Here is a 14,607-nt window from a genome sequence, read left to right as displayed (position 1 = left end):
AAACCGATGCTGTAGGTAAACCTTGAGGTAATTCAAGGCTTGGAAACAGATTTGTGTATTAATAAATTCTGAACCTAACTAAAAAAGGCAGTACCCTTCTAACACTGTAGGACTCTGGTCATTATGCTGCCTTCCCCTTATCACTCAGCTTTGTGGTTTACTCGGTCATCTATTGATTTTATGTGTCACAGGTGGTAGTATATTCTTTACTGAATGAGGTTATAATTACATAATGTATTTAGATTCTACTGAGGTAGCCCTCTTATGAGAATCGATCCTTTTTTTAAAATCCTGGTTATTATGTCATCTGGATATGTACTTTTAAAAAGAGTCCACTGATCATTGTTATTTAAAATGATCTTTTTCTGTTTTCTTAATTGAATTGATCTGATTTTTTTCTGAAGTAAAACTCAAAATTTTTTTTCTGAAGTTATACCTTCTACTCCAGGAAATATGAGAGGAATATATTCCATAGAGTCAAATCCCAAGACATAAGTTGATGTGGTTTTTTTGTTGTTTTTCTCCATCAGGGTTGCCCGTTTGTCCTGAGCTGGTGAGGGAGCACATCCCTAAAACCAAGGATGTGGGACACTTTTTATCTGTCACTGGGACAGTGATTCGAACAAGTGTGGTGAAGATCCTGGAGTTTGAGCGGGATTACATGTGTAACAAATGCAAGCATGTATTTGTGGTCAAGGCTGACTTTGAGCTGTACTATACCTTCTGCCGGCCGTCCTCCTGTCCCAGCTTGGAAAGCTGTGATTCTTCAAAATTCACTTGCCTCTCAGGCTTATCTTCATCTCCAACCAGGTGTAGAGATTATCAGGAAATCAAAATTCAAGAACAGGTAAATGATCAAAGAAATGAGAGAAATCACAACTTTGAAGAAGGTTTTTTTTTTTTTTTTTCCAGCAGTGGTCAAATTACCAAGAGTGGGGAACACATGAAGGATTACAAATGAGATTTGTGTCATCACACAGTATGGTTGCACATGTACCAGGATATAGTCTTTAGAGACCATGCAGTAATCATCTCTGTATAGAGAGCATTGGCATATGGCACCCAAACATGAGAATGGCCCTTTCTGCCTAGGAATTTTCTTTGGCATTTTGTAGCTTTTAAGCTGCCTGTTGATTAATGGTGAAAACATAAGTTTTTTAAAGGGTAAAACGATGTTGTAGGTAAACCTCGAGGTAATTCAAGGCTTGGAAACAGATTTGTGTGTTAATAAATTCTGAACCTAACTAAAAAAGGCAGTAGCCTTCTAACACTGTAGGACTCTGGTCATTATGCTGCCTTCCCTTTATCACTCAGCTTTGTGGTTTACTCGGTCATCTGTTGATTTTATGTGTCGCAGGTGGTAGTATATTTAACATAATTAATAATTATATTAAAATTAAGGGAATATTTAAGAAGTTCAAACTAGTTGTATTTAAGGGATAGGAGAAAAATTAAATGGTTTTAAGTGGTTGTTAAACATTGGAGTATTCAGGATTTGAGGTTTAGGCCCAATTTTATTTGCTGTGTCAAATGAGGTATATATACATAGACACTCTTTAATATGGGACAGTGTGCCAGGTTTTCCTTGCCGCTGAAACACAAAGGTATATTCAGTGTCAAGGATTCAAACTCCTGTCTTTCTATATACCATTCTTAACATGTGACCTCTATTAGGGTTCTCTATAATCTAAGATGGTAGTTACAACTCTTTCACCACTGTATACTAGTCAGACAGCAGGAAAAGGGAGGGACGGGCAAAAGCACGAGCCAAGTCTCCATTCAAGTAGTCCTCTTTGAAGTCTAAGGCATGCCCACTCATTTCATTGGCCAGAGCTTAGCCATATGACCATATTCCATGTGCAGGGGAGCCTAGGAAATAGTCTTTTTACTGGGTACATATCCATGTGAAATAAAACCAGGGTTCTGTCACTAAGGAATGATCAGAGGAACAGTGATTTGCCCAGGTCTTAGGACTAAAGGTCAGGAAAGAACTGCATGTCTTTTGTAGGTAAATAACTTTGGTATTATGTTTAATAGGTGGAGCATGTATTTATTTTGAGCATTCACAAGGTAGATTATATTTGGAGATATTTTCCATATTGGTGTTTTTATTTTACTCTAGTGAGTTTATAAACAGATAGTAGGTACAATTTTCAAGAAAACTTTATAAATCCCCATCACAATTAAATTATATGATAATACCAGGGAAATAGAAACAGTAATTCAAGAACTGCTAGGCTTCTGAATACTTAGCATGTATTTAAGCATACTTAGTATGTGTCTCCTTTTCCTTGCTAGGTTCAAAGGCTATCTGTTGGAAGTATTCCACGATCTATGAAGGTTATCCTGGAAGATGACCTAGTAGACAGTTGTAAATCTGGTAAGAATTTTTGCTGGCTTTTATAAGAGGTCCTAAAATACTGACTAGGAAAAAGCCATTTTTTATTTTCACCTGAACACTGTGAAGTTCAGTGTGGAGGCTTAATTGCTCACCTTGAGAACAGAAACTGGCATGGAGGTGGGAGGTGATACACAGCAGGAAAGAAGCTATAGCTTAGTCCAGTCCAGCCACTGTTTTATAAATGAAGAATCTGACTTGCCCAAGGTCACATGGAGAGTTAAGTGGCAGAACTAGAACATGAACCCAGATCCACTGACTTTTCGTCCAGGAGTCTCTTCAGCACATCCTTGCTTAACAGTAGCAAATTGTAGTGGCTTTAGTGGATCAGACAGTATGACTCTGTCAGATACTACTGTACTCTTACTGGTATCTAGAAGAAAGGAGGTGATTGTTCCTCTCTCCTCTGTGCTGGTGACACCACAGTAGGAGTCACATTGATTTTGTCCTCTGAGGGTTCTCGGTGTTTCCGTTGGCCACTTGCCCAAATTGAGAAGGAATTTGAAACCATGCTGAAAGAACTGTGGGTGTTTAGCATGAGGAAGCCTTAGGAAGGACATGACAGCTCACTTTTCGTTAATTGGAAAGCTGTCATACAGAAATAGAATTATAGTTAGAGGAGATTAATATTGAGTTTGAGTAGTCTGAAGCTCCAGGAAGGTAGATTTTATCAGACGATGGTTTCTTTTCTCAGCGACAGTCAAGCAGAGGGTGTACAACATCTGTTAGTGACTTAGGCCTCATGATGGCCATTGATCTGGATGATCTGAAGTGTTCCAGGCAAATCAAAGACAACCTCAGAGCTATTCTGGAAATTGGAGGACTTCACAGGGGTTGTTGTGATGTCATTCTTGGTTATATTTTGATCTTGAGGCTAACCAGACAGCTCCTAAGCTCTTTTTTGCCCCATCTGAAATCATCTTGCCCCTCTTATTCTGCTCAATGGGGAGCCTGGGAAGAATCAAACTTAAAAGTATTAGTGGGAGGGCAAGGATTAATATTGGCCCACATGTGTAGAATGGAAGTGTTCTACATTAAAATTTAAAATGACTGTATTTACAAAAAAAAATGGTAGGGAAGAGTTTTATTGGAAAAATTAAGATGTTAGGAGGTTTTGTAAGTCAGTATTGCTCGAGAGTAAATATTATTTTCTGTAGTAACCACATTTAAGTATCATGAGATGTTCTTAATAAAATTTGATATGTTTTTTTAAACAAATGTATTATTCTACATATGTAATGCAAAAAGAAAGAAGGAGAATAAAGGGGATTGTTTTCAGCTGTTAGTAGGGGCTAGGGCTGTAAAATTTACATGGCCCTGTCAGCTAAAGGTAGAGATCTCAGAAGCAGACTGCATTCAAATGTATAATCTAACAGTTTTAATCAAAACCTTTTTCTCTAACCGAAGTAACTGACGTTTTCCGTATTTTGGCACCAGTATCCTTATCTATCCTATTCCCTCACTGTCTCTTCTTCCCAGAACTGACAGGCACTAAAAACTCTAGTATACAGTTTAAAAGTCTTTTGGACTTACAGACTTTCAATCTCAAAAAAAGGTTGTCCTAGTCAGCTTCTCTGAGGCTTCTCCTTCCAGCCCTAGAAAAGGCAGGTGGCAACCTGTCTCCCTAAAAGTCAGCAGCTCTGCTCCCTACACACATTCCTAGGCCTTGACCAGACTTTTGCCTGTGAGAACGGCACAAGATTATTCTTTCTCTTTCCTCTTCTTATTCCAAATAACTTAAAAACTGTTGCTTTTACTGTTTGCCTAGCGATTTCCACTTGCTATTTGACATTTAAGTTACATTGAAAGTGGGCCAAAAAATGGAAATGGTTGGTAAACCTTAGCCTGGTGTCAAAAATTGTTTCTTGATTCACCTCAACATTCCCTGTTTTAAGTATTTCCTGTTCTCACTCATACCTTAATCTTACTCACCCTTAATCTCAATAGAAAACATATAACACAAGTGTATCCCCTGGACAGAAACAAGTATATCTGACCTCTTATTCCACATCCTTGTTCTCCCCTACCAGACAGATCAAAAGTGCTTCGTTTCTGCAAATTCCACCATTTCTCTTTTTCTTTAACCCTAGATATCTCCAGATGCTTCATGTATAAAATATTTACTGAACTGCCGTTTCATTAAAATTATAAGGCAAACACTATGGAAATAGAAGAGTTCAGTATCTAGAGTCAAGAATAATTCTTTATTGGGGCACCTGGGTGGCCCAGTCGGTTAAGTGTCTGACTCTTGATTTCGGCTCAGGTCATGATCTCACAGTTTGTGAGTTTAAGTCCCGTGTCAGGCTCCATACCTACAATGCAGAGGAGACTGTTTGGGATATTCTCTCTCCCTCTCTCTCCACGCCCCATCCCAAAATAAATAAATAAATACTTTAAAAACCCTCTTTAAAAAAAAAATAAGATGTTTTCATGCAGTTCATCTAAACTGAATTCTTTCTGCCCTGAAAAAACCTGAAGCTATTTTTCTTTCACATGTCACTAACAGTAATGGATGGAAGCAGTCTGTCAGCAGCTCTTTTTTCATTTATCCATAGCTACAAATCTCTGTGGGAATGAAAAGATATATGGCATAATCCTTGCCCTTGAGGAATTTACAGTCTGGTTGGGAACCTCAGATTGACACATGCAGAGTAATAAAGTTGGAGTTTGTGTCCTGAGAACTGCCAGTGCAGTGGGAGGTCAGACATGGGTCTGGTTGGGGGTGGCTGCAGTGGGAAATAAGCTGCAGAAGACAGAGTGGTACAAAGAGCTGGGATTATAGAAAGTAAGAGCTTGAGCCTCCTGACAATAACACTGTTTGTAATTTTTATTGTGGGAAAACTTAAGTATAATAACAAGGTTTCGTATAATAATAGCTAATATTTGCCAGTTGAGCACTTCCTGTATTCTAGATATTGTATGAAGTAATTTATAAACGTTATCTAAATTTTCACTGTTGTTCTGAGATTTAAATGTAACTATTCCCATTTTTCTAGGTCAAAATATAGGCTCAGCAAAGTTAGGTAATTTGCCCAAGGACGTAGCCAGTGAGTGGTGGAGCTGGGATTTGAATCCAAATTGGGTAAAATCAGTGCTCTTGGCCGTTCTTCAGTATTCCACATTTTCCACATTGTCACTGCTTAGTGAAATCAGGTTACTTACGGGTGCGGTATCTAAAAGTTAAGTTCCTTGTTTGACTAATTTAGAAACAACCTAAGCATAATCTATTAAAATGACCACAGTAAAGGACTGTTCCAAGTGCTCGTACAAAGTTGCCCCAGTCATTTTCATCTAAAAATTGAGGGCAGACAGTATAGTAAATGATCGTTTTTTGACTGGGTTTGAAAAACATCCAAGCTGTGGTTTAGGAAGGCTCTTGAAAACGTGTTTTCACCATTTATTATGAAGTTGCCTTTGGCTAGAAATATGCTCTCTATTCTGTAATTGCTGCTACCAGTTCCATGCATTTAGCATTTACAGAACATTTTTCTTCAGAAAATCAAAAGCTCTGCAGATTACACATTGAAATTTAGAGAGTAAAAGGCATTTTGCATGAGCAAATACCGTATATTTGACACAGGCTTAGATATGAAGACTTGCCAGTTAGTTCAGAGACACTATTTGTTGAGCAAGTTATAAATACCACCAGATTGGTTTGGGGTATGTCCAACATCTTATATTCAACAAGATTTTGAGGACTAGGATTATCTTCTATTCTTCTGGTCCCCTTTTCTGCAGTACCAGAATACTGAATTCCAACCATTCATTCATGTATACCTGTTAATTGATGCATTGAATTGTATGTAATAATCCAGATGTCAGTGTTTGGAGAATGTGCCTATAAACTACCCAAGGCCTGTTAGGAATATCTGTAAAAGTTTAATATTCTTCTCACCAGGAATGGGAGAGTTTCCTCAGGTGGGAAGGAACCAACCAAGAAAGAATAAGCAGGGTTGTATCTTGTGTTTTCATAGTTTAGGGAAAAGGGCTTTGAAGTGTAACAGTAATTTCCTCATTTCTTAGTTCGTTCTTTTTTTAAGTCAGTAAGTAAAATACTAATTAATATGGTAAGTAAAAATTAGTATCTAGGAAATTAAAGCTAGTGTCAGTTATCACAAGATTGTCTCCTTTCCTGACACCAGATTGATGATAGTTTCACATTTTAGCTGCAGTTCCCACCTGTTCTTTAAATGAGAACTATATGGTTAGGGATTCTGAGAAGATGAACATTTTGCCCAATATAATGATGAATAAATCATCCAGTAAACTGTTTTCCCAGTGAAGGGTAATAATTTGGTGTGATTATTGTGTAGCAGATTCACAAAAAGAAAAATGCTCACTTTAGCTTTTAGCTGTGCAGATACAAGTGCCTGTAAAAAAAAAAAGAAAAAAAGAAAAGAAAGAAAAAAGTACGAAATCTATGGTGTTCTTTTGGCTTCAAATTGTTTTCTGGACGAGTGTTTACCACTCTAAACTTGGTAGGAAAGTGGTTTATTTCTTTCTCTTTTTAAAAAATTTTTATTTATATTGAAAGAGAGTGGGGGAAAAGAGAACATCCTAAGCAGGCTTTACGCTCAGCAGGGGCTCAATACAGTGCTAGAACTCGGGACTGTGAGATCGTGACCTAAGCCAAAATCAAAAGTTGGTCGGACACTTAACCAACTGAGAGTGGTTAACCCAAGAGTGGTTTATTTCTTATTTCTGGTTGTCATGCAAGTCTGTGCCCAGCAAGCAGTGTGGTACTACTGGACTTTGCTGCTATGTGGTGCTCTTTCCTAGGCGATGACCTCACTATTTATGGAGTCGTAATGCAACGGTGGAAGCCCTTCCAGCAAGATGTACGCTGTGAAGTGGAGATAGTCCTGAAAGCCAATTATGTCCAAGTAAATAATGAGCAGTCTACAGGGATCATCATGGATGAGGAGGTCCAAAAGGAATTTGAAGATTTTTGGGAATCCTATAAGAGTGATCCCTTTGCAGGTTTGTGATTAAGGGTATAAAGCTGATAATTATTAATGGCATTTCATTCAGTAGTTAAATATAAAGTCTGTGGTCAGGAGGCAGCCTTACATGCTGCATAACTCAATGGGTGAATTCAAAGGGTAGTAGCATTCGTCAGTACTTCTAGCTATAATTTCCCTTTGAGCTCTTTTCTCGTGTAGTCTTTTCTATTTAGAGATCTTCCTGGAAAATCAAGGCTGAGTTAATTACAAAAAATTTTCCGTTTCTATTCTTTCAGACATCTCTTATACTGCCAGTTTTCTCCCTTTTTCACCAAATACACAGTTCCTCCTTAAGTAGGCAAAACTCACTTTATTATGAACCCTCATCCTAATAAAGCCTTATTTCTTTTCTGATGTACCTTAGATAATTAAGACAACTTCATGCTATTTTAGCTGAAGATTTTTAAATATGCATTAAGTAGAAAGAGATGATGAGAGATAGAAAGATGCAAAAATAAGCTTTGTCATCACTGTAAACACTTATGACTGTGACTTTAAAATATAATTACATAGACTAAAACATCACACAAGCCTTTGGGTTCATAGAGTATTTTTTATTTAAAAATTCCAAAAGTATAAAACACCAATTAAACCTTCAAATGTCTGTTTGCATTCTTCCTTGGAGGCATCTTCTGAGAAAAATAAACTGAAGCCAGTGATAGACTATTTCTAATAAACTTCACCTCAAATCTCATACATATTGATTACTTTATTCTTAAGTCACATACTGGACAGATACCATTTCACAAAATAGAATTCTTATTTGCCTAACTTTAGGCAGTTTGCTTTTGTTTTGTGGGATGATTTTTTTTTTTTGCTTCTGCATATAGCATGTAATGTAGTGGCTCCTGATCATTCTTTTACTGGATCTGTACAGAAAGAACTTAAATTCTCCACATTGTGGCTTTAGGAAGCAAGCCCTATAAGAAGTATTTTTAAATGAATTTTTAAAATTTGAAATGGTTTCTTAGGATCAGGTCCTTAAAAAATCCGTAACTCTTTCTTGGACCACAGTCATTTCTTATTAATCGCAGTGCCACAGCTCAGCTCTTCCTGTAACAGTGAAGGAAGGGCATCATACAGCACTCTATAACCAGACCATGAGAAGTGATTTGTGCTGGTGATTAAAGAGTCTATTTCAACCAGAAAGTTATGGATATACAATTTATTTACTAGATAAGAGGAAGAAGTAAATATAATGACCTTGTGAGAAACGGAAGACAGAAAATGAGGCAACATTTTTTTTTTTTAGTCTGAATGGATTCTGCTTAGTTTCCTAAGTACCAGTACACTGTATTTTACCATTTCAAAGTGTATGTGTGCTAGTTGAGGGCATGAAGAGAGGGAAGTGTATCCAGAGGGTGTCTTCATTTTGCTAGTCTAAAGCCAAAGATTCCCTCGGAGGTGGATCTGCTTCATTAAGACCTCATACTGTGGGTATGGTCTAGGAGGAGCTGAAGGCTTTATTCTAGTCTATAGTAACTTCAGGGATCCTCAGAGCCTGGTGCTTAGATGCTGGGTAGAAACCAAGATATAGGGATTGGGGTCTCTGGGGCCCAAGCTGAGGTGACTCCGTTATCTTAGATCTAAGAGGTTCTCTTCATCAGGGTAATGGAGAGCCATACCACAAGAGTGGGGTAATTGGCTGTAGACACACTATTAACATGGTCTAGAACCAGAAATTTGGGAGGGAGATAGGTTTGCAGGTAGTATTCACTCTAATCAATTTTCTTCCATGATTCAGCCATGGGAGCATCTATTGCCATGATTCAAGGAACCTCAGGCAACAAATTTAAGGGAATCGTTCTTTCCCTTTATTTTTCTCTGGTACTTCAGACCTGCCTTTATAGTATACCTTTTGTGTTAACTACATTGTGAGGAAATCTTGAGATCAGAAATAAGCACAAATAATACAGGTAATATAATAGTTTAACAGTTAAGTGTGTCAGGCGTTGTTTGCTCTGTGTGCTATACACTTGCTGATTCCTTTGATCCTCAACACTTCTATGAGATACCATTATCATCTCCATTTTACAGGTAAGGAATAGAAGCAGAGAGGTTAAGAAACTTGCCCAGGTCAGATGGGTAGTAAGTAATAGCACTGGGATGTGAATCCAGACATTTGACCCCAGAGCCTGTGCTCCTCACCACTGGGATAGGTTTTGCATCAGCACATCAATCACCGAATCCACATTTATTCAGAAGTGGCACTTTAGGTTTTGGTGTAGGAGTCTCCCAGGTCAGTTTGCCTGCTCCGAAACCTACCTGTTGGGGCTATTCCTTCTTCCTTTGTATGTGTAATCTCTAGATTCTGGTCAGAATTTACCTATATGCTGTAAGGTCTTGTTTGCTTAGATCTCAAACCTTCCTTCATCTTTTTTCTCTGGGTTTTCTACCTCAGGAAAGGGAGGAATTCCCTCTAGCAGTTAATGAGCCCCCTTCCAGAATTTACTAATTCTGTTTTCTGATCCCCATTTTACTAAAAGGTTTTCTTTCTTCACCATTCCTGCCATCCCAGGTCATATCACCCTACCTTAATTGCCACTGGATCAATTTTGATATGTTACAAAAAGCGGCCTTTGTGTATAGGGCCATAAATTGTGGAGGAAGCCCCTTTCCTCTCCCTTCATGCTTTGGCAGAAAAGCTTCGGGAACTGGAATAATCAGCTAAAGGAGTACTTACACAATTATTTTCCTCATCAGAAGACCTACCTCTGAAACATGAGTACAAACATGGAAATCCTGAAACATACATATTAGCTCCAGCCTGTATACATACAGCGTACCATCACGGTAGTGAATTCCACACAAGACAAGCTGAGGACAAGCTTGTTAGGATGTCATAGGTTCTGAGAGCCCCTGCTGGTTGATTATGCCAGTCATCAAATAACATACCTACTTTACTTATAGGTGGGATAGGCAGATTCTCAGATTTGGTGTTTTGACATTTCTCAAAACAGAAACTCAAATGTGATATTCTTTTATTTAAAGCACATGATCAGGAGAATCCAAGACTTCCGGCTTGAGTTGCTAGAATTATAGTTTATAATGATCTTTTAAATACCCTGATATCCTTATTCTAGGTAAAACAGACTTTACCAAACTTTTCAGAGTAAATGCTGAATTGACTTCTAGGGTGGATTGATTTTACTTCTCTTACATCTCTGCAGAAGCTCCATGAGCCCCAGGTACTTCTTGTATTTAAAGATTACTGGCTCCTACAATCTGACTTCTTGTTTGAGTTCAAGTACCTTCATTTTATTTAGGCAGTGGAGTAGTTTTACTCAAATTACTACACAGAAAGTGTAGTCGTATTTTAAAGGGATAATGTTGGCTTAATAAGGGAGTAAAGGAGATTCCTTTCTGTCCCTTGCAAAGTATGACAAATTTATGGAAACTTAAGCTATGAAAATAAAAAGGAATGAAAAGCAGACTTTTCATATCATGGCATTAGTAAAAGAAGGCATTTTACAACCAAGTCAAAGTTATTCACTCCTTTTAGGCATTTGGAAATGGTCCTCATGGATCATTTTAGATGGCAGAGTATGTTCATAGGAAGTTGGAAGGGAAATTTCAGATGGGGCTTCTTGAAAACTGTTGGTAATACTGATCTTACTGCCTTTCCTAGGAAGGAATGAAATATTGGCCAGCTTGTGCCCTCAAGTTTTTGGGATGTATCTAGTGAAGCTTGCTGTGGCCATGGTGCTGGCTGGTGGGATTCAAAGGACTGATGCTACAGGAACACGGGTCAGAGGTTAGTACCTACTTAAAACGGAGAAATATTAATACATACAAGGTGAGAAGCTAGAATTTTTCTTTGAATAAAAATTGCTTGTTGAGCTTTATTTTCTAACTATAATCTTTCAACCCTAATGACAGTCAGTTGTCTGACTATCTAATACTTCGTCGCCAGTATCTGTATATCAAAAGGTAATTTCTAGAATTCCAAAGACTAAAAGAAATCTTTTAAGTTTTTTTGATGAATATATATTTTTGCTCTAACCTATAAGGGTGCCACAAAATAAAATCTTTACATTTTGATTACTGTGTTTTCATTGGATCCCCAGTCTTTCTTCAAGAGGAAAAGATTAGAAATAATGCTTTTTAATATCTCCAAGTCAGTGTCTCTCCATCTGTGACTGTCAGTGTGTTTCTCTCAGACTGCTGCTTACAATCATCTGCCTGCTGGTTCCCCTTCTGCCGGTAGGTAGCAAATGTGCAGTCTGCCCTGAGGTGCTGCTGGAGGTCACACGTTCAAGCAAAGATTACTCTAAGTATATAATTATGTTCAAATGGCAAAAAGTTCTTTTGCAGCTAACACATTTAACTGACCTGAATCTGGCATAGAGTAGGTGTATTATGGCCCTCACATAGGCCACATGAGAGTCATAATAACCAAAGACTAAAAGGACATTGTTCATATATAAGGCCATTAATAAGAATTCTAAAACCACATGGTACAATATAGGATAGTATAATAACGTGTGTATGTATTCTTTGTTTTGATCACCTACTATTTGCAAGGCACTCTGCTAAATGTGGAGCTTAAATAGGGAGTTTCCTATTAATATATTTAGGAAACACTTGAATATTTCTGAATAAATTTTTTTGATCACTGAGACAGTACATACCACAGGGTAGTCACATATTCATTTATGTTACATTTGAAAATAAGTACTTTGAGATATTAAGTTATTAAAATTTTCATTAAAGGAAAACATCTTCACTTAACTGTTGTAATCATAAGTGATACTTATAAAGCACTTATAAAGTCTTGAACACTTAAAAATACTTAAATAAAAATGGAATAAAATACCTGTATGGCTTGTATGGAAAGATTTAATCGAGTAGTTTGTTATTTAAAAATAGATTAAATAAAATCAGCAGCTTTAGAAGCCAAAAATGTCTTAAATGTCAAACATACGCCTAAACATCTGGAAATAGCACAAAGTCTATTAATTTAGATATTAAATGTCACATTCAGAAATCACTTAAAGATTGTTATTTTATGATAGTTAACCTAATTTTTAAGGATATCTAGTTAAATCCTTCCTTAAATGACCTTAAGTATACAGCAAAAACATAAAATACAAATCACGATGGCATTCCAAGTGGGCCATTTTCCTTTTGATTAATTATACTTATTCATGGGTCCTTTCATAGAAATTTAAAACTTTATTAACTTTTTTCTAGGTGAATCTCATCTTTTATTGGTTGGGGATCCTGGCACAGGGAAATCTCAATTCCTCAAGTATGCAGCAAAGATTACACCGAGATCTGTGCTCACAACAGGGATTGGATCTACTAGTGCAGGTATTTTACTTGACAATTTCAATTAGTTTAACCTTATTACAGATGCTAACACAGTGGGTTTTTTCTTATGAAAAAGTACCTTAAGTAGGATAAATTTCAAGCTAATTCTTGAGTTACTGCCCAAAATGGAAATATGTAGCAGTACTTTTGTAGCTCTGAGAAGATATTTTAAAAGCTCCACCTTCACTTAAAGTTATTTTCCTAAAATTCATCCCATGTATCTTTTTGCATCTGAGTTTTGAAAGATCCTATTTGGGGGGAAAAAAAACACAACGTTGAGATAAATGGGAGAAATCTCACTTTACAAAAGTAGATCAGTGGCATAGAGCTTGAGGCATTTTTGTGCTCTTAGAGCTCATGGGCAACAGTAGCTCCTACTGAAAATTCTTAGGTAGGAAATTTGTCTTAATATGTGGAAAGCATACTTTCATCATTACAACATGGAGCTTCACTCATGTTATAATGATTCTTCAACAAGTACATACAAAAGTTTTTTCAGATAGAATGTCAAGATTTGATTATAAAGTAACTTTAGGAAAAATTTTTTAAAATGTTTTGATGCCATTTTGTATTTTATACTGTTTTGATTTAGGAAATAGCTTTCCTGTCCTTCTGTTATAGGCTCTTGGTTTCACACATTTTACAATATTATTTGCTACCTGTTAAGGGAAGCCTAATGTCCATGGTCTGTGCTGAAATTTCTTAGGAGAAATTATACTATAAAACTTATCATAAAGCAGCAAAAGCTGTTTTAATGGTCCTACATAATGAGAGCCCCATTCTAAGGGGCTCTCAGATTTTGAAATATAACTGATTAGTACATTAAGCATTGATGAGAAGGGATCTGTAAATTGAGAGGCATAAACAAGGTGCAGCATACTGGAAAGGGTAGTAAGCAAGAATATATAAAGAACACTTTATGTGCATTTAAAACTTCCTATGACCCGGTGTTCTAGAATCCTGTATAAAATGATATCAATAACAAACAAATAAAAGTGTTTGCCAAGTAATTATGTGGAATGTTTCCTAAGTTAATTGTATAGAGTACCAAGAAATGAGTCCAAGCTATCTGCTAGGCTACTAGTAATTTCAGAATATTTGGACAGTTTTCAAGTGAATGGCTGCTGATTCACACTACACTAGCACTTTTCCCTCTGTTATTATTTTTAACATTTGTTTATTTTTGAGAGGGAGAGAGAGAGCACACAAGTGAAAGGGGGAGGGGCAGAGAGACAGGGAGACACAGAATCCGAAGCAGGCTCCAGGCTCTGAGCTGTCAGCACAGAGCCCGAAGCGGGGCTCGAACTCAGGAACCCACGAGATCACGAACTGAGCCTAAGTCAGCCGCTTGACCGACTGAGCCACCCAGGCACCCCTCCCTCTTTTTTTAAATGTAAAGATCATAATCCAAATATGACAGAAGAGACAGGTATAGGGAATATGAATTTTAGAACTATAGGAAAGTTACTGCTACTTCTCATCTACTCAAAGGGCCCGATTAGCCTTTCTTCAAACTGTGTATTGCAACCACTTAGAGTCATAAATGCCAAGTTCAGTGAGTCAAAACCAGCACTTTAAAAAATGAAATACAATAAAAGGTACCAGAATATATTGCACACATAAAGATGCACTATAAGGGTGCACTGTCATGAAAATTACTATAAAAACTTGCATTACAGGGTCATACTTTGTTTTTTAACTATGGATTACAGTGAAAAGTTTTGAAAACCGCTGCCATAGACTTTCTTGGTAAAACCAGAAACCCAAATCTTAAACCAGAGGATAAGACCACATGGAAGTTTATAGAAGGTTATAAATGAACAAATGCATGCATGCTCCTCAGATTTCCTGAATGTTTTCTCAGTTCAAATGATATCCTCACTCCCTCCAATC

General features: G+C 37.1%; 1 protein-coding gene across 6 annotated transcripts in view; it reads left to right on the top strand.

Moving 5' to 3' along the window:
* The window catches only part of MCM9 (minichromosome maintenance 9 homologous recombination repair factor), a 111,762-nt gene that overhangs the window by 12,060 nt on the left and 85,095 nt on the right, over nucleotides 1-14,607 (top strand). For 4 of the 6 annotated variants that reach the window (XR_009605238.2, XM_060616515.3, XM_078447254.2 and 1 more), the window contains 5 exons: nucleotides 531-847; nucleotides 2,299-2,380; nucleotides 7,178-7,378; nucleotides 11,030-11,155; nucleotides 12,595-12,714. Coding sequence is in view for 5 of the 6 variants with exons in the window: in XM_060616515.3 (XP_060472498.1) it covers nucleotides 531-847; nucleotides 2,299-2,380; nucleotides 7,178-7,378; nucleotides 11,030-11,155; nucleotides 12,595-12,714 (846 nt within the window). In the remaining variant the exon portion in view is untranslated. The remainder of the gene's footprint in view (nucleotides 1-530; nucleotides 848-2,298; nucleotides 2,381-7,177; nucleotides 7,379-11,029; nucleotides 11,156-12,594; nucleotides 12,715-14,607) is intronic. The other 2 variants (XM_060616514.3, XM_060616516.3) reach the window with 2 other exon arrangements.

Source organism: Panthera onca, chromosome B2 (assembly GCF_046562875.1).
Source record: "Panthera onca isolate mPanOnc1 chromosome B2, mPanOnc1 haplotype 2, whole genome shotgun sequence".
Lineage (NCBI taxonomy): Eukaryota > Metazoa > Chordata > Mammalia > Carnivora > Felidae > Panthera > Panthera onca.
The sequence above is the reverse complement of the archived record's forward strand: the minus strand, read 5'-3'. Positions and strand labels throughout refer to the sequence as shown.